This window comes from Diabrotica undecimpunctata, chromosome 7, assembly GCF_040954645.1.
Source record: "Diabrotica undecimpunctata isolate CICGRU chromosome 7, icDiaUnde3, whole genome shotgun sequence".
In the NCBI taxonomy this organism is placed as follows: Eukaryota; Metazoa; Arthropoda; class Insecta; order Coleoptera; family Chrysomelidae; genus Diabrotica; species Diabrotica undecimpunctata.
The window spans coordinates 103,103,784-103,125,674 of NC_092809.1; the positions used below are offsets into that span (position 1 = coordinate 103,103,784).

At 32.7% G+C, this 21,891-nt stretch overlaps 1 protein-coding gene across 3 annotated transcripts in view; it reads right to left on the bottom strand.

The window, feature by feature from the left end:
• Positions 1-491: 491 nt before the first annotated feature.
• Positions 492-21,891, bottom strand: part of LOC140445676 (fatty-acid amide hydrolase 2-A-like) — a 61,607-nt gene continuing 40,207 nt past the window's right edge. For 2 of the 3 annotated variants that reach the window (XM_072537918.1, XM_072537917.1), the window contains exons 7-9: positions 8,536-8,686; positions 4,538-4,687; positions 492-1,387 (exon numbers count right to left, since the gene is read on the bottom strand). In XM_072537918.1, the coding sequence (XP_072394019.1) occupies positions 1,106-1,387; positions 4,538-4,687; positions 8,536-8,686 (583 nt within the window). In that variant the 3' untranslated portion in view covers positions 492-1,105. Of the gene's footprint in view, positions 1,388-4,537; positions 4,688-8,535; positions 8,687-19,230; positions 19,466-21,891 lie in introns of all 3 variants that reach the window. The other variant, XM_072537916.1, reaches the window with a different exon arrangement.

Here is a 21,891-nt window from a genome sequence, read left to right on the forward strand (position 1 = left end):
TGGATTTAAGGTAAATAGGTCTTCTCTCATATTACGCTTTTTCCTTGAATGACAAACAAGAACCCTGTTGAATTTGGGATCACTAGGTCTTCTTTTTGTCATATTCTGATGCTTTTTTTTTTCTTGAAAGAAGTCTTGATCAGATTCTTCTTGGTATAAAATCCTATTGCATTTGGGGTCAATAGGTCTTCCGCTTGATATTACTATGCTTTTTTAAGGAGAATTCTATGGTCTTAAAACTTTTTGAATTTTGTATTATTGATTTAAGAAAGAACTGCAATTAATTTGGGATCAACAGGTCTTCTTTTTTTTTCTTGTATTATGCATTTTTTAAGAAAAGTCATAGTTTGAAACTTGGTACATTAGGTTTTTCATGGTATAAGGAAAAAATCTGTTGTATTTTGGGTCAATGAGTCTTCTTTATCTGATACTACTATGCTTTTTTTATTGAAGGAAAGTCCTGGACTCTCTTTAATCGAACCTCTACTAACATTTCACTCAGTTCACACTAGTGATTACCAAGAATATGATGCTGATATTTTTGAGTAAATAATATTTTGAGTCAATGATTGAGCTAATTCCATTGAGTGTGATAATGACCGAATCCCATTTAAGTTGTTCGACCACGGAGCAGTTTCAGAAAATGATTGCTTTTTTCTTCTGTTGTACTGGGCACGTCGCAACAATTCCTTTAGATGATTGACGAGCTGCTAATTCTGAATGGTATAGAACAATTGTTTGCCAACGGTATTTGATGAAATAAGGGAAAACGTAGCATCATTCTTTATCACGACAATGCCAGCTCCCAAACAGCACGTCAAAGAACAGAATATTTCAAAGAGAAAAATATCGAATTAATTACCGGTATAGAGGAGAAAATGTTTCCAGAATTGATTTGAGCTTATACAAAAATATATAGTCTATAAAGGCAAATTCCAAAAGCAATAAAACACTTGTTCTGTTTGGAACTTGTTCGTTCCCTTTTCATTTTTTATAAAAACTTCTCAATACCAAATAAAGTTTAGATGTTTCATAATTAATTAATGGACTTTATTTCCTAAAACATTATTATTTTAAATTGAAACCTGTTAATAAATAATTAGACCTAAGATGTTTCGAAGGGTGGTACGTAACCGCCGAACGCTTTTTCTAATTCTTTTGCTACGGCTATACATAAGTGATCTTGGTAGGGTGCTGCTACTACTTGAATACCAACTGGTAATCCTTCTTTATTGAGACCCATGGGTACCTGCGTAACAGGAAATTTAAGTACGTTCCAAATCACAAAGTAATGGAAATTCCATGGTCGTAAATAAGCAGCATGGTGATAACTCGCTGGGAATGGAGCAGATGGATATAGAAGCACGCCATTATTACCAAGTTTGGCCTGAAATTAAAAAAAAAATAGTATCATTAAAATATTTCTATTACAAATATACAATCTGCCTTATAGAACAGAGAAATTAGCAAATACAAAGCCTTTTTCGTGACACTCTTCGATACAGGTATCAAACAACTGCTTTTGATAAATTTGGAGATAACCAACGATGTAATAATATTACGTGTAATACTAAGTATGGAACCTATGAATAAATATTTGCATCCAAAGTAGCTGATAACAATGGCCTACTGTTGTTTCCGGAATGTCAGTGGAATATGAAAAAAATTCTTTTGGTACATATATAAGCACAATAATTATTTATTTTCGTTGTTATTTACATATAAAAGCACAATAATTATTTATTTTCGTTGTTATTTACATTTGAATCAAAGATGGCGTGTAACATTGTCAAATTAAAAAATTAGTATTTTTATTTTATAACATAAAAACGTGTAAAACTTCTTGCTGTGCTAATTTTGTTAAATTGCAAAATATACCTAGTTTCAATTAATTGTTTTATACAACTTTAACTCTAAATGTCCAGTTTCGTAAGCTTTTTTTATATTTTTAACATCATTGACTGCTACATGTCTTTGTAAGGTAACACACTTTTATTGTAACTTCTCTATGGATGTTTGGTTTCATATTGTTCTTTTTAGATGAACTGATGATGCTTTCTGAGCAGAAAGCGAAACGTCTTCAATAAATAGATAAAGTAGCCACCTTCTTTGTCTTTTATTTCTCCACTTTGACTGAAAAACCCACCACTCTTCGAGTGTACCTTAGTTTATTTTGGATTGACGGTCGTACTCCTTCTCTCTATCTCTCTCTCTCTCTCTCTCTATATATATATATATATATATATATATATATATATATATATAAAAATTGAGAGAAAAATTCTTAGAAAGATTTTTGGGGCCGTAAATGAAAATGCGCTATGGCGTTGAAGATACAACTTTGAACTATATCAGTTATACACCGATCCAGATATTGTGAAATTCGTTAAAGTGCAGAGACTTAGATGGGCTGGACACATTGCTACGATGTCAGATCACGAATACACGAAGAGATTGACATTTTCAAAACCAGAGGGCACAAGAAGCAGAAGACGAGCACGAATGAGATGGATTGATGATGATGGAAGAAGACCTACAGATTCTAAGGGTTAGAAGTGACGACTTCTTTGTGAGCAGGCCAAGGTCCACAACGGATTGTCGAGCCACTTATGATGATGATATATATGAAAATTACTGAGTTCTCGGGAACTCAGTAATTTTCATTTATCTGACCGCGGAAATTTATCCGAACATATATATATATATATATATATATATATATATATATATATATATATGTGTGTGTGTGTGTGTGTATTAAACCTAGAACTTATTACTTTATATTATTAAGAAATTAATACTATTAGAAGAGGTAATATTAGACTCAACAGTCTTCCGGGTTGAACCGCGTCGGTTATTATTGCGCCGAGCTTTCGACATCCTCTTTGAGGATGACTTTGAGGATGGTTTTCTTCAGGGCTTCCGAGGTCTCAGTCTCCCGAGCCCCCAGACACTACTAAACTGACCACTACTAACCAATGTATTACATTACAAGTTTCCATCATAATTGTATTTCAAGATATGTTGTCTGTTTGGGAAAGTATGTAGTATTTATTTTCATATTTTACATTTTTTTTACTTTCTTTTACTGTACTATAATATGATTTAATTTAATGGTACCTATATCCTAGCTACTTTGCTTTAAAATATATTGTTTCCCGTTATTTCGTAAAATCTCATTGTCAAACTGGCTTTAGCACATGTCTGTTTTTAAGTTCGAAGATGTTGACCTTCTTTTGTTATTTGAAAATTATGTCGCCATTCAAAAGCGCATTACAATAGAGTTGATTTATGGAATGCACTTGCCCCAAGAACCGTTGACCACCTAACAACGGCCAGAGGGTTCTTTCTGACCAGCTCAAGACGAAACTTCCTACCGAGATAGCGTACAGTAAGCACAGGACGTCCCTTCTTTTTGCGCCTCGGATGTCGTCGGTCAACGCTACTAATCTACTCCACTGGCTACGATTAAATATACGAATATACCAAGTCTATGTAAGTCTATGTTATTTGTACAGTCAACAGTAATGAGTTAAAGCTAGTTAATTCTCGTAATTTATTCACAATTAAATATGTGCTATTTTCGCTATTTTTATTTACAGTCAAAATATAGCATTTTTTTCCAAATTCATTTAACCAGCGACCTCTAAGTTTTATACAAAACACTGTCTAACTCCAAAAGTCAGTGAGAATAACCTTATATACTTTCAAGTCTGTTATAACATTGACTTGCTTCTTCTTTTTATTCGTTTTGATATTTGTGGCATATTTTGTACTATTTTGTTAATTCTAAGGTATTATAACTTCTCTATCAGAGGCATCGGCACAATTGTGAATTATTTTAACAGTGGCGTCATACAAACATATTGGTTACATTACCCCCCTTCAAACCAGTTTGTCATGAAAATTCTCCTTTGTACTTTTTAACTATCTTTTAGGGTTCTTCCGAATTATTTTGGATTTTCGAGCATCTTCAGACAGTGTAAGCGTTCTCAAAATAGAATTCAAAATGAATAGAAAGCCTTATTAACAAAAAAAAAAGCAACAGTGTCAAGATGCCCAAGAGATACAATTTGGAACAACAGATACATGAGAGCATATAGTAAAGTTAGAATATATAAGATTGACATAGAAACATATTCAGCATTGTGGAAGAAGGACTAAGTTCTGGAGTATATATAGTATATCATGCGTGAAAACCCGTATTTCAAATATGGTCAAACATTCCAGAGAGGGCTCGAAGATGCATAAACCTATAAAAAGCACCGGAAGTATAAACAAGAATTAATTGATTAACACGAAGTCCGATGAGATAATATCTGAGTGGTAATCTACGTAGACTTGTAGACACAACATTCGAATCAAAATTATAAAACCATGAAAAGTTTTTTTTACTTTCTTATGTTATGTATACTGTTAATGAGTACTTTATGATTTTATTTTTTGAGTATGCTTTAAAAAAGTTCGATCGTGTATTTTTAATAATTATGAGTAACCATAAAAAACTCAATGCAATATCAAACAGATTATACTTTACCAATAATTGTTCCCTTAATTTCTCAGTCTCTTTTATGGCCCAGGTTTCGTCCGGTGAAGGCAGTAGTTTATTAAGAAAATTATAGATGGTTGATGTGGTGTACTCACCGCCAACGGTGAAATGTTTTATAGTGTCAACAATGGGATTTGCCTAAAACATAATGCTATACGTTAATTTTACAAACATTAGTTCCATTAGAAAAAGTTTGCTAAGTACTGCGAATACTTAGTATTTCTTATATTATATACATAGAGTACGTTAAGTTTTAAATTAGATATACACACTATAAATGGCAACATTGGGCGCCGGCGATTTTCCACGAACCTCTGTTGCCCCGTCGCAAATAATTTGTCATTATACAGTGGTTGTTTAAAGCAATAAGAGATTTTTGTAAATAACATGTCTGTTTATACGCCCGCAGAAAAGGTTCAAATAATAAAATGGTTTTATGGGGGTAATTCTGAACAACAATGTGTAGATTTATTTTCTGTTTTTTTTTAGGGGAGACCAATTCCTTGCGTATAGTCAATTCATAATATTGTTAAACATTTTTAGAGTTGTTATTGCATCAACAATTGCAGAAAATGTCACGCTCAAGAAGTCTCGCCAGAAAAAGTTAAAAAAAGAGATTACCGGGATACACAAATTTTTGCAACAATCAAGTAGTATTTGATCTGATCAAATTTTTCGTTAGTAGGGAGACACAATCCTTCCATTACGAGGTATTGGGCGCGGGAAAACCAACACAGAAGTGTTGTTTACCGAACTCGACGTCCTCAAAAAGTTAACGTCTGGACTGGCATTTTAGGGGACCACATAATAGGTCCATTTTTTATTGAAGACAACTTGAATAGTAGAGTATACCTCGATTTGTTACAGAATCATGTTCTTTCCGCCATCCTCAATCTTACTGATGTAAATCTGGAGAATGTTTGGTTCCATCAAGACTGGTCAGGCTGTTCAGTTCACAATGCTCGAATAATTACGGAGTACTTAAACAATACTTTCCCGAATCGAGTTACCAGTGGAACAGGCGATATTAAGTGGCCTGCGCGATCTCGAGATCTTACACCCATGGACTTCTTTTTTGTGGACATTTGAAAAGCATCATCTACGATCATCCTAAACCCTATTCATTTTACAAATTCCCAATTGTCAATAGAAGCACGTGAAAGCCAAACAGGGTCGTACTGATGTGTATCATATGATTTTTAAAAATATTTACTTCTGAAACTGTTAGTGTAAGAATTTCTTGAAATTTAATCATTATATCACAATTAAACTAAACTCTAAAATTCATAATGCTCGAATAATTACGGAGTACTTAAACAATACTTTCCCGAATCGAGTTACCAGTGGAACAGGCGATATTAAGTGGCCTGCGCGATCTCCAGATCTTACACCCATGGACTTCTTTTTTGTGGACATTTGAAAAGCATCATCTACGATCATCCTAAACCCTATTCATTTTACAAATTCCCAATTGTCAATAGAAGCACGTGAAAGCTAAACAGGTTCGTACTGATGTGTATCATATGGTTTTTAAAACTATTTTTTTCTGAAACTGTTAGTGTAAGAATTTCTTGAAATTTAATCATTATATCACAATTAAACTAAACTCTAAAAAATAACACGACCAGTAAATCACTTAACAATAACTATAACATAAATATAACACAATATATTAACTTAAAAATCAACATGATACAATTTGAATTTAAAATGCTGGCAAGTTTGGATCTGTAACATGAGATTCTGTCTGGCTTAAGGTAATAAATTATATTTAATAGCCTCTTGAATGAGACGGCGAATATCAACACGTGCTCATGTTTATAGATGGGAATTTGGTAAACGAATGTACTTTAAGGCTAAAGCCCAAAATTTGGATGAATTAAAAAACCGAATAAGAGAAGACTCCAATTCTGTGACAGCAGAAACTCTTACATCTGTCCGCAAAATAAATATTTGAATCATTTCTGTAGGGCATAAAGAATTATTTCTAATTTTATTAGGAATAATTTTTTATTTTCATAAAGAGTATATTTTTTGTTTTGTCTTTTTAAAGAAATGCGCTTTTATTTTTAAATCAATCACAAAAATTGTTCACATTATTAAAAACCGATAAAAATGCACCGCCTAAAATAGTGTATTTTTATCGTTTATGTTATAAGAAATGAGCCGGGTGTACATAAGGAAAACAAATGGTTTTCTTGTTTTATGTCTAGTAGTCTAGGTGTCGGAGGGGATCGGACAATTTTCCTCGTACTATTTCCTCCAATTTTAGCGCTTTATGTAGTTTGCAATACCTAATCCAAAACTTAACGTTCTGTATACACACACACATATATATATATATATATATATATATATATATATATATATATATATATATATATATATATATATCCTCTAAAATAACAGCTGATCTGGTAGATGAAAAAGGGGGTTGAGGTTAATTGGGTATACAGCTGATTGAAAGCCAAGTGTCTTCTGTTCAACAGCTCATTATATTTCGCCAATTTTCATTGGCATCATCAGATAAGAGCTACAATTATTCAAAACATGGTAAAATACAATTTAATAAACATGTATGTTTATTGTCAAAACACGTACATGATGAACACCATATAATGAACTACAGTGAAACAAAGATTCTTGCAATGGAAAATAATCTCAATAAAAGACTCTTCCTCGAGATGGCATTTATCACTCAAATGGATAATTTAATAAATAAGAAATCAGATGTTGAGCATCTGAGTGAGATTTATGCTTATTTATTACACATTGAAAAGCAAACATTATAAATAGAAACACATAACTATTAAATAATTAATGCAACACAAAATGTAATTTCAAAATTTTTCAACTATAACACACTTTTACAGTAAATCTTAATCAAATAAACAACTACTACATCAACACCATGCAACTAATTATCTTCTGGCATAAGTCAATCAGTAACATTCGATATTTGGTAATTCTGGTACTTAACCTTAATGACAGTTACCGAACTAACCGTTTTTGTGTCTGTTTTGTTTTTAATTTGAATTGTGTTTGTTCCTTATATTTTAATTGTGAACGTAAATTATACAACTAAATGTTACATGTCGAAGATAGCTGCAATCCGTATTGTAACCACAAATCATTACTTGATGTTATTAAAATAAATCACACTGCCGTTAACCTCAACCAAGTAAGATATAAACAACAAACAATTATTAAATTGTATTTTACCATGTTTTGAATAATTGTAGCTCTCATCTGATGATGCCAATGAAAATTGGTGAAATATAATGAACTGTTGAACAGAGTTCACCTTTCTTTCAATCAGCTGTATACCCAATTAACCTCAACCCCCGTTTATATATATGTATATATTTTTTTTGATAGATTTTATATATATATATATATATATTTTGATAGATTTTAGAATCCATCAATGTTTTCAAAAGTTAAATTATAAAACAAATTAATATAAAATTACTTAAATTGGGAATCTTCCGGCATTCTGTGTTTTTGCTGATTTATTTAGTAAATTAATATTTGATGTGTCTTCACCATAATAATATCTTAATGCTACAGATCTTTTAAAGGTAAGATCGTTTACTTAATTGTTTTTTATATTAGATGTATCGCTAATACCATTCTTTTAGATGAACTGATGATGCCCATTGAACAGTGGGCGAAACGTATTCAATAAAAAGATAAAGTAGCACAACTCTTTTCTTTTTTTATCTCCAAATTGACCGAAAATATCCCATTCACTTACGAGTGCACATTTATATATATATATATATATATATATATATTTATTTATTAAGAAATACTGGTAGAACCCACATATTTTGTTATATCTAATAATATAAATAACTAATTTTACAGAAACTATTTTACAATCAAATGTTTTATGTTTCCCTATTTACGAAGAAGATATTGTTTAAATAAAAGTTGTGTATGAAAATGCGTTCTACAATAAAAATTCGAATATGTATACCTACCTCTCCCGTTCGGTCAGTAATATCTTTCATAAAATTAACACCCGATTCTTTACTCATCCAATACTTCCATAATTTGCCAGCAAATTTGGTACCTTCAATATTTAATTCTTCGGGGGGAGTAGTTGAGATTTCCTTGAAATGTTTAACCGCACTAAAATTAATATTAAATTGAATATTTCATATATTTACAATGTTATTATATGTGAAAATTTGTAAAACACATTTAGTGGCTCTCAAACGAAAGAAATACGTTTCATTTGTTTTAATAATCTTTATGAATGATCAGAAACATCTAGATTTTGCTAAATACACTCAATACATCTCAACTTTGTGTTTACATAATTTACACATATGGTTCAATTTATAAAAATGGTAAGCGCACGACAAACTCTACATATACAGGGTGAGTTTTTAGAGATAATCAAAAAAACTTATCTACGTGGTAGAGCAAACATACAATTTTTTAAATGGGACACCCTATATATTTTTTCATATTTATATTCCTCTCATAATTCTTGTACTTATAATATTGGGCTTTGCGTTACTATTCAGAGTATTTAACAAGTTATGACCATTTTTATTTCGAAATCAACACCATCTATATAAAGAAGTAATGCATAAACAATTATTTATTTTATATAATAAGATAAACAATGTATTTTAGTTTTTAAATTAAGTTTAATTGAAATCATTGACTAAAATTTGTATACAGGGTGGACTACAAAAAGAAATTACGATTTTCTCAATTTTTTTAAATGGAGCACCCTGTATTTAATTTTTTAGAAATATTGTATTTATGATACTCTTCATTTTTATATAGCATTCCCTATACCTAAACTGTCACTAACTTCATCCCAATATCAGACAGAGTAATTTTAATACAGCTGAATGCTAAACCTGTAAATATAAATATCATCCAAGTTTATGCTCCCACTGCTGACGCAGATGAACAGAATATTGAAGAATTCTACCATCAAATAGAAGAAGTGCTAAAAATAACAAAGAAACACGAAGCAATAATAATTATGGGTGACTTTAACGCTAAAGTTGGACAGAAGATGACGCAGGGCATCATCGGAAAGTTTGGCTTGGGAGAGAGAAATCAAAGAGGTGAACGTCTAATAGAATTCTGCCAAGAAAATGACTTCGCCATTACAAATACCTGGTTTCAACTTCCAGAAAGGCGTCTTTACACGTGGAAATCCCCTCAAGATGGACATCAAGGCAGAATAGTACGGATCCAAATAGACTACATCCTAATAAACCACCGATTTCGAAACAATATTAAATATGTAAAAACTTACCCCGGCGCTGACATAAACTCAAATCACAATTTACTCTGCTCCAAAATACAAATTAAATTAAAGAAATTAACAAAGCCAACTAAGCCTTGTAAGATATATCTCGACCCCCTGAAAAACCCTCAAACGCGCGAACACATATCACAGCAGATAAATAGTAAAATACACAGACTATCAAATATACCAAACGAAAACAGAACCATTAACGAATGCTGGTATGATATTCAAAACTCGATTTTAGAGAACGTACAAGAGTTTTTGAAAACACCTACCATGTTGGCAAAAAATGGTCGACGGCAACACAAAAATAGAAATATTATCGAATACCGTGAAATCAATAAAAGCATAAAAAGAAAAATTAAGTAATCCAAAGAATCCTGGCTTGAGAATTTATGTAAAGAAATAGAAGACCTCCAAAAAAAGCATGACAGTTTCAACCTCCACAAGAAACTTAAATATACTGCCGGAATTAGAAAACAGGAAAATGCTCACATACTTAAAAGCGCGGACGGAAAAATTTGTGATCACGAACAACAGTGCAAAGAATGGGAGAGATACATCACTGACCTTTTTGACGATGCTTCTAGAGAAAATGCTCAAAATACTGCCTGCGACAACCAGTTAGACAGAGGTCCCAGTATACTGAAAATTCGGAAGTCAAAAAGGCAATACAGCAAGCCAAAAACAATAAAGCACCTGGACCAGATCAAATCCCTACTGAACTACTTAAACTTTTGGATGAGGAAAGCATTGCCTGCTTAACCACTTTCTTCAACAAAATTTACAACGAAGAAAAAATACCAGATAATTGGTTAGAGTCACTGTTTATAACATTACCAAAGAAAAGCAGGCCCACCAAATGCAGCGATTTTAGACTAATTAGTTTGATGAGTCACACACTGAAGATACTCTTACGAATTATACAAAACCAGAAAAAGTGGAAGGAAAGAGATGGATTGTTCGAGAGAAACTTTCATGGCTGCGTAATATTAGACAATGGTGTGGTTCCACAGTAGAAGAATTATTTCGCGCAGCAAGCGACAGAGAAAGGTTTCAGGAAATTGTAAACATGATGACGGCCAAAGTCTGAATACGGACACGGCACCCAAAGAAGAAGATACCTAAAATCATTATTTTCCGAGATATTTTTAGTTTTCTTCAAATTTAGGGAATACATTCAATTTTTGTAAGTAGAAATAAATATTGAGTATTGAGTGATAATATAACAAAATTATTTTTATTCAATAAGTAACTAACAAAAAATATAAACCATAATAGTATGTAATGAATGTAACAATTAATGTAATATTAAGGAAATAAGTGTAAAATGTTCAAAATGTCCACCTTCAACGTCTATATATATATATATATATATATATATATATATATATATATATATATATATATATATATATATATATATATATATATACAAGGATTTCCACAGTTTTCACTGTATTCCTTCACTCAACCGTTTTCTCCAATTTTTCCTGTTTAGCCAGTCCCCTTCCTGTAGGTTTCTTCTACTCATTGCTTCGTCCACCTCATCTCTGAAAGATCTTCGGGGTCTGCCTCTCTTTCTTCTTCCTATCGGGCTCCACTCTGTTATTCTATTTATCCACTGATTTTGGTCTGCTCTTCTGACATGTCCGTACCATGTTAATCTCTTCTGTTCGATGTAGTCTATTATGTCGGAGTTCATTCCCATTCTCCTATTAATCTCCATGTTATTTATTCTGTCTCTTCTTGTTACTCTGCAGCTTCTCCTTAGGAATTCCATCTCTGTTGCTCTTATTTTGTTTTTGGTTTTCTTATTTATTGTCCAATTTTCACACCCATAAGTGAGGATACTTCTTGTCATGGTATTATATATTTTTTTCTTTGTTTTCATGCTGATGTTCTTATCCCATAGTACCGGGTTCAATTTTCGTATGCAGTCTCTTGTTTGTCCTAGTCTATTTTTTATCTCTTCCTCCGTTGTTCCTTTGTTTGATATTATGAAACCTAAATACTTATACTTGTCTGTTCCTTTGATTTGTTTACCTTCGTCTATTTCCAGCTGTTTTATTTCTGTATTCTCCGTTGTTAGGTATTCAGTTTTCTTTAGGTTTATTTCCATCCCATTCTTTGTATATTCCTGCTCCAGTTTTCTCATCATAAAACTGAGGTCATCCTCGTCTTGTGCGATCACTATTTGGTAATCGGCAAAACTTAGCGTATATAGATATTCGTTCCTTACTGGTATACCCATTCCTTCGCACTTTCTTTTCCATGGTTTCAGGGTTTTTTCCAGGAATATTTTGAACAGGGTGGGGGATGTGGAGCAACCCTGTAGTAGTCCTTTTGTCGTCTTAAATGGCCTGCATATTCTATTGCCCGTTTTGATAGCTACTTCGTTCTTCTTGTAGAGTGCTTTTAGCGCGTTTATTAATCTTCGTGGAACTTCGATGTCTTCCATTGCTTCCCATAGCTTGGTTCTAGGTATTGAGTCATATGCCTTCTTAAGATCAACAAAAGCCAGATGGACGGATCTATTTTTGGCCATTCTTTTTTCTATTAGTTGTTCGACCGTGTAAATGTGATCTAAGCATGCTTTCCCCGCTGTGAAACCTGCCTGGTCTTCTCCGATTTTATCTTGTATATATATTTCTAATTTTTCCTTTATGGTCTTTCCATACAGTCTGCCTATAGACGATATAATGCTGATTCCCCGATAGTTTTCGCAGTTTTTTCTATTTCCTTTCTTGTATATTGATGTCATATATGCTTGGGTCCATTCTGCCGGTAAGTCTTCTCCATTCAGTGCTCTCTCAAACATTTTATGTATCATACGGAATAACTTTTCCGATCCGTTTTTTATCAATTCATTTGGTATTCCGCCGGGACCTTCTGCTTTTTTGTTCTTTAAAGTTTTGATCGTTCTTTTTACCTCAGCTAGGCTTAATTCGATTTCGTCATGTGTGTAGATTTCTATTCCGTCTATTTCTGATTGTTTGAATTCGGGGCGGTCTTCGGTTAGCAATTTTTTATAGTATTCTTGCCATTCGTTTTCTTTGATTTGACCGATCTTGATTTTCTCTGTCTTATTTCTTTGGAGCGACTTTAAGATGCGCCATGACTCTGAATTTCTCGTTCCTCCTATGTGCTGTTCTATCTCTGTGCATGTTTTTTCCCATCTTTCATTTTTTTCATTTGCTACTTTTCTTTTCACTTCTATTTTCTTCTTTCTTTTCTATACAAGTTTTTAACCGACATTGAAATGACAGAGCCACATTTCTTAACATTTGTAAGTCAATTTTATTAGAAGCTTCTCTTATTCTATTTTTCATATCATCTAGCGTTGTTGGAGGCTTCTGGTATACTAGGTCTTTTATATAGCCCCAATAAAAAAATCTATTTTGGAGAATTCCGGTGATCGCTGTGGCCCAAACAATTAGTCCTCCTCTGCCTATCCACCTCTCAGGAATGTTATTATTTAGACGATTGTGAATAGGAGCAGTGTGGTGAACTGAAGCACCGTCGTGCAAAAACCAAATTCGTTGGCAAATGATTATTTAGAAAATCCAGATATATGGCACCATTTACACGACCGACAAAAAAATGTGAGCCTATCACATAATCGTCAACAATACCATCCCAAACATTTATAGACCACCTAGTTTGAGTATTGGTGTTAACAAAATAGGGATCGCTTGATGCATAGAAATGAAAATTAAGCCGATTCACCGTTCCGTTTTTGTGAAATGAAGCTTTATCTCCAAAAAGCACATAATCAAAAAAATCGGTCTCTTTGCACTTGCTGCTCAGACCATTGACAAAAAGCTAATCTGCGTTGATAATCATCGACTGTCAGTTCTTGATGTAACTGTATGCGGTAAGGATGCAGTTTATGTTTACGAAGGATTTTTGCCGCTGAAGTTTGACTAATGTCATGTTTACGTGAAATTTCACGACTGCAGATGTGAGGATCTTAAGTAGTAGCTAACAGTACATCATATTCCTTTTCTTCACTTAGAACAGTTTTGGTTCTCTCATTTTTTTTCATATACAATATGAATGAATACACATTCATTGCATGTTGTTAAGCTTTATATTTTTTGTTAGTTACTTTTTGAAAATACTTATTTTTAAGTACAAAAATTGAATGTATTTCCGAAATTTGAAGAAAACTAAAAATATCTCAGAAAGTAATGAGTTTATGTGTAGGTAATGCTATATAAACATGAAAGAGTATCATAAATACAATATTTCTACAAAATAAAATACAGGATGATCCATTTAAAAAATTTGAAAAAACCGTAATTTAGTTTTGTAGTTCTCCCTGTATACAAATTTTTGTCAGTGATTTCAATTAAACGTAATTTAAAAACTAAAATACATTGTTTACTTTATTATATAAAATAAATAATTGTTAATGCATTACTTCTTTATAGACATGGTGTTGATTTCATAGAGATTTCGAAATAAAAATGGTCATAACTTGTTAAATACTCTGTATAGTAATGCAAAAAGAACAAGAATTATTAGAGGAATATAAATATAAAAAATATATGGGGTAAAAAATATATAAAAAAAAATTATGTTTGCTATACCACGTAGTTATTAATCACCCTGTAGAATTCCACATATTTTCCAAGTATGGAGAATATCATTGCCTACATTTTTTCTAAATAAGTTTTTTGGATATTCTATACCATAATGGAATTATCGACATATGTCGCACTAAAAACTCACCCTGTAGATATATCTACGAACACAAGTTCATAGATTCATAGACAAAAGTATAAGAATAATATTGCAGTACAGTGTGAAAATTTTACCTCTGCTTTCTATAATCAATATTTTTATTTTTTAAATTTGATTTATTCTTCGAGTAAACGTAAAAGTTACTTATATGTATCGTGTTTTGGCAAGCAATTACCAAAATTATAATTGTTTTCTTATGCCTATCTCTATAAAAAATTATATTTTAAATATTCAAGATAAATACCAACACTGAAAAGAATCTACTTACTATTACTGCTACTTCTAATATTACTAAGACTACTACACTACAAATAAATAGTATTTAAGGAAGAAATTAAAATAGAACATTAAGCAGTTAGTAGTATGAATAAAATGAGTAAATATGCTAGCAAAAAACAGTCGAAAGCAAAGATCCAAAGCATTACCAAAAATGTTTGTTAATAAGTATCCTCTATAACAACAGTTCCATTATTTTTTAAAAATATTAACCTATTTCTCAATAGAAGAAAGCTGTTTCCTTCTAAATACTTGTGTGGATTCAATTATACAGTGTGAACCACTCAGATTGGAAACAACTCTATAAAATTTGCAGTTGTTAATTGATTTTAACCAAAGTTTTTAAACGTGATTTTATTATTGAAAAAATACCGACGCCACTGGATTTAGAGAGGCTTGCAATATCTATAAATTTTTTTATTAAAATGTATTTATTATTAACGATTATGATAACTTAAAGTTTTAAAATTCTGTACATTCTGAACATACTGTATCAACATACAGCTATGAAATTTTTTTTTCAATAATTTTAATAATAAAAATTATTACTGCACGAAAAAATGTTAAACATAGTATAGACATTTATTGTACTAAATAATTTATTAAGCTACTTCAAATGTAGCCGATATCTTGTACCAAAATTTTAAAGCCAAACTAACATTTTACATTCTATTTATTTGATATCGTCAAATTGTATAATATAACCCGTGATCATAGCAGTAGTCACTTAGAGTGGAGTAAATTTCCGACTTATTTCGTATGCTTTAAATGATGACGCACGGGTAAAGAGCCGTGGACTCGACTGTATTTCTGTGCAGTCCGATTGAATGGTTATAAGTAGCTAACAAAAAAAAGCTATATTTCAAATAACTGCAAAAAATAAATTATACTTCACGAGTAAAAATATTTTTTATATATTACTTACTAAAACTACCAAAGAATGAATTATACTTATTTTTGCATGAAGGCGATGATATTTTCCCAAGCAATATGAAGCAAAATCAAGAAGCTTTGTAGTAAGCATAATAAATGATCAACAAAAACTAAAGTAATCAGTTTTTAAATTAAAACTTATTATTTACAAAACTATGTTAAACAATGAAGGCTTTAGAGACATAACAACAGAAAATAATTTTATGTACAATAGAGTGTGGTTAAATGTCATTTTTTTTCTTGCGTTATTCCGAAAGGATCGAAATTTTTGAAAAAAGTAGCAAAAAGTTTAAAAGGTAAGTATATGTAGACAATAATAATAAAAAATCAAATAAATGTATCTAGTGAAACTAGATAATTTCTTGTTATTGTTAAATATGGTTTTATTTGCGACAAAAAGTGAATAATACGTAAACAATTGTAACAATTATTCATTAAATTGTTTTTTTAATATTAAATAGTAAATTAAAACCATGTTAACTCTTGGGAATCCAATATCCCATATTCACCTATCTACTGGTTACGATATAAAACCGTGCAGGAGGGGCCCACATCCTCGAGCGCCGAGTCACCGACCTGGGCGTAGCCCGAGAAAGCAATACAGATCAATGATGAGTCACTAAAGTAAATCAAACTTCAAGCTACGGACGATGTAAAGAAATGCACGCTGAAAACACGAGTTTGTTCAGGGCCGGACTAGTAAATTAAAGATACAATATAAAACAGACAAACTATGACAGATACAGATTATAGTACACCAATTTTTTAAATATAAAAATTGTTAACAAGCTAGAGCTATTAACCACAATATAAAGTACGTATGCAGAAAAAAGAAAGTTTATAAAATTACCGAATTTGCGTTATTAACTTTCAGAATCTGATGTAGTGCTGTCATCATTAATTTTAATAATGGGAGGCTCAATTTGGGATTCAATTAAATTGTCTTTAATTAAAAAATTAAAAACTCCCACATTTTTGGCTCTACTTCTTCTTTTACATGTCTGACGCAATTGTTCCATTTTTCATGGTTAAAGCAGATATAAATTTTTAATTTCAGCAAATTTGAAAATTGTGTTAGTGACAGTAACCTAATTATTGACTTGCGCTCATACAAGCTCTATTGGATTGAGCTCGCAGTGGTACGGTGACAGCCTTAACACTGTTCTATTTGTGCTTCTTACCAGTTCATCTACTATGTACTTACTATATTCGGCTTTATATTGTTTAACGATTTCTAAAAGTTGCAATTTTAACAGAGTTTCTTCAAAGGGAATGTTTTTTCAGCGAAGCCAATTTTGAATATCTGCCATTTTTGTAGCCAGAATGAGAATTTTTTCCAATTTTCTGGAATGGTAAGGGGCATTGTCCATCACAATTACGGCACTTTTTCCAATGTTGGTAAAATCTTTTGGAGCCAACTTTCAAATGACTTCCCATCCATCTCCTCATGATATTCTAGCCTTTCGCTCGATTCAAAAGCCCACAGTGCATCCGGAACAAAACCATCCTCACTTCCGATGTGACAGATTATCAATCTTTTATATTTTCCTAAAAGTGATATTAAAGATAATAATAAAAAAATTCAAATTTTATTTTAATTTTAATTATCTGAGGGATTTTTTAAGCCTGTCGACAGCTCATTTATCCATGTTTCGTCCAAGTAATAAATTGTTCTATTTTCAGCTCTATATTGTCTTATCTTTTGCAGATAATCTCTTCGCCATAACACAAGCCATTATCATTATTTACATCTCTTAGGACTTTGTCAATTGTAGAAACTTCATTACGAAAGAAATATTGATGAAACTTTCTTCTTAGAGCTGACTTATCAAAATCATCTACATCGTCTATTGATTTTAAACAATTTTGATTTGTTTTAGGTGCAGATAATGTGTGGGTACTTTTATACTCTAATGACATTAAAGACACTTTTCGAACAAACTTTATCTACAACCTTTTGTTGAATGTCCGTTAACGCTAAAGTAGAATTGTCTTGTAATTCAAATTTATATATATATATTAACCAATATTTCTTTGGTTCTTATATCTATGTGATTCTTTTTAGCTCTTCTCCTAGGAGAACTTAGTGGTAACTAAAATAACAAAATGTGCATTTTCAAAATTTACTCTTATAATAGAGGATCTAATTCAAGGTCGACCTGCATCGATCTATATATATATATATATATATATATATATATATATATATATATATATATATATATATATATATATATATATTATATATATATATATATATATATATATATATATATATTATATATATAAATGCTTTAATAAACTTAAAGGAATTATTTCAAAGTAGAGAAAACTTTTGTATTGGCTATAAATAAATAAGTTCTTAAAAAAATGCTTTACACTATCAACACACGACCTAACGATTAACATTCGACAGACGACGGAGCGGAAAAACGAAGTGCGTGACTGTTAGTCCAACAGCCATGACTAAGATAGTTCGTTAATTTATGGCCAATGGAAAGGCGTTCATCACGTGCAGACTCAAATATCACGCGGTAACTTGTGTTTATTCTATCCGTAGCTCGAAGTTGAATTTACTTTAGAGATAGCAGCAATAGAGCGCCTTACGCTGCCCTGCATTGTTCGGGGTAGGATTTTGTGTGGCAGGCCTTGTACTCAGGACATGACAAGCCCTTTTGCTGATAAGAGAGTCTAGCACATCAGAGCGCTATCGAGAGGGGGAAGGGGAGAATTGGACGACCTGGAGCACATCGGGGCGGAGTAAAGGATTCCTGTTTACACGATTACACGAGTTAATCCTCCTACCTCGCTCCAATGAATTGTATCACCCTAATGTCATACTTAAGGGATATGCAGGCTGGGATAAACTATTGCTTCCTTGCTTGTTAGAACTGAGGAAATGTAAAAAAATACACTCAAAGATAAAGAAGTCCACGCTTCATGAGAAACGTCAAAAGGGAACATAAACTAAAGAGAAAAAGGAGGAGTGGGTTAAATACATAAAACAAATGTTTCTTAATATAGGCCAGTAAAGAAAAAAAAGATGAAAAATATACAGGTTTTGAAAGGTTCTAAAAAGTGTATGACGGATAGCTGAGTGTACTCAGCTGTACGTCTTTAAGGATTTTTAATCAGCTATCCCTCATATACCTTTTACAACCTTCATAGACCTGTATAAAAATTTTTCAGCTGTATTCGCTTTACTTGCCTATTTGTATTTATTAATACTTAGATCTTCTAGATAGTTGTAAGAAAAATCATAATTACGTATTTAATATTAAAATTTTGAATCTTAAATTTTCAAATTCCATTTCCCGTGCCAACAATTTAATACTATTAACAATAAGATTGATTATAGTTTACGAAAAAAATAAATTTTGGAAATATGGCTTGATAACGCAAATGAAATATGTCATTCAACCACTTTTCTCCTCCATACCGTAATATAGTTTGCTTCATGTCTTCCCTATATGGGCTAATTAAGGCATCTTTAGCATTTACAATATAACTCATTTTTATATTTTTAACATCAACAGGATCATTCAATTTTAACTTTTTAACATGTTCCCCGACTAAAACCTTCAGTACGGGAGCTAGATCTTCGGCGTGTCTAGTTAGGGGTCCCGTGTTTACCATAGTCTGTTCACCTTCTTCGCCTGTTCTAAATGCGATTCCTAAAAATAATTGGTTTGTGATATCCTATTTAATTAAAGAGAGATCCTATTTTCTGTTAAAAAAAAAATAATTTCTAAAAATTATTCCACGGCTAATCGTAGCAGTACATCAAAACTCAAATTGTGTAGCATATCTGCAAATTTAACTACAGAAATTAATTGTGGAAGAATTTAGAATAAAGGTTCTAGACGTTTCGTCGAAATATCTTTCGTTTTCTATAAGTTACGTTTAAGGTTTGAGTTAAAACTTTTTCTTGCATCCGTGCAAATAGCGCACTTTATCGATATTTACGAAATTAATATTTAAAATTACAACCCATTAACACCATTGAAATTAAGATAGTAACATTTACCGTTATCCTTAGTAGGCGAGCGGCACGCCTCCAAAAATATGACCATGACCTATAACTCGCTGACAACCGGGCAAATCTTATACTAAAAAATGCTCGTAATAAAAATCTGCACATTTCTCTAAACAAAATTTGTGGAGAACATAGCTTTGTTCGCGGAAACAATCCATAACTGGTTTCTGACTGATTCGCATGCGCAGTTGCGTTTTCAGCGTTTGTGGTATTCAAAATCCGGGACTTTGACAGAAAGTTTGATATTCACAGAGATTTTTTAACTGATTCTTAATCATTCCGAAACCAGTCCATTAGGTTCGTGGATTAGAGTGCGGATTTTTAGTCAGCGCAAGCGCTATGCTTGTAGACACTGTAAATTGTCAAGTTTTTTGTATGCTGTTGGTTAATCCTTACCAACTGGTTAATTTTCGAAATCACTAACCTACTTAGTTTTACCACCAGAAGCGGAGAAGCGCCTTAGCGGTATGGAGCCGGACCTGGCTTTTGGAACACATGAATACACTGCTTGAAACTCAGGGACTCCCGGCAAATTGGAAGATCTCGAGGCTCGTGCTACTCCCAAAGGGGGAAGATAAGTATCGACCTGTTTGTCTTCTGTCGTGCATAGGTAAATTATACGAGAGGCTTCTAAGAGGGCGGATAGACACAGTGATTGAAGAGTCAGGCGGGCTGTCACCCAGGCAGTGCGGTTTCAGAAAGAACAGGAGCACGGTGGATGCGTTGATGGAAGTCTTCCGGGAGTTGCGCGGGGTGAGGGTTAACCAGAGGTTGGCAATCCTACTGTTGTTTGACATCCGGTGTCTTTGACTTTACGACAGAGGTGAGGTGTCCGAGGTACTTGATAAATTGGTGTCCGACCAACAATACGGAGAGGATGTAACCTCTTTTGCATTTTGCGGACGACCTCGCTATACTGGTAGTGACGCGGGACAGGGAGGAACTTATTTTTGGTGCACAGCACACATGCAATCAAGTCGAGGAATGGATGAAAATGCATGAGCTAGAACTGGCTGCGGGTAAAACCGAGGCTATAGTTCTCAATGGACCAAGGAAAAGGGACGGAATAACATTCGAATGTGCAGGAAAGAGGATGGTTCAAAAGAAATGCGTGAGGTATTTAGGAGTGACTCTGAGTCAAAACGGCAGGTGGGGGGAGCACGTAAAGGCGGTGACTCAAAGAGCTGCGGTGAGATCCGCCGCGTTAGGGGGATCATGCGCAACATCGAATGCCCAAAACTGAGAGGAGGAGGGCTCTTCATTCTGTTGTGCTATCGATCGTCCTTTACGCTCCGCCTGTCAGGAGTACTGCAGTTTTAACAAAGGCGTACAAAAAGCAGCTCAGCTGAGCAGTAGGAAGAGTCTATTGAGGGTGGCATGTGCATACAGAGCAGTCTTTGCCGAGGCGCTGGGAGTTATCACCGGGCGTATTCCGATGCACGTGCTAGTGAAGGAAAAAGGAAGAATATACGAGAGAAGAAACATTAGAAATAGCAACAGAACGTTTAAAAAAAGAAGAAAGAGAGAGAGGTCCATAATGATGTGGCAAGCGGAATGGGATGAGATGAGAAGGGTGGCGCAGTGGACGAAGTCGCTGATTCGTAATCTGAGAACATGGATGGATAGTAATCAAGTAGTTAACTACGTACTTATTTATTTAAAAATAATCATATCTACTGGCTCAATTAAAAAAAAAACGGCTTAAAAAGCACTCACTTATCACCGGCCGATTTTTTCACTATTACCAAACACAATCACCTAATTACCGCACATTTCAGTCATACCAGCGACCTTCGTGGATGACTACTTATTTAAGTAATTAACTATGTACTTATTTATTTACAAATAATCATATATTCTACTGGCTCAATTGAAAAAAAAAAACGATGTTGAAGATTTTAATATTATTAAAAATATAAATTTTGCATGTATAATATATTTAACTTTGGTACGGAATAATTTTATTTTTTAATATTATATTTTTTATTCCATCCATCCCTGGAATTGCATAGATGCCCCTTTTATTCCTATGTTCTGGAGAATGAATTTTTTTTTCTGAATATA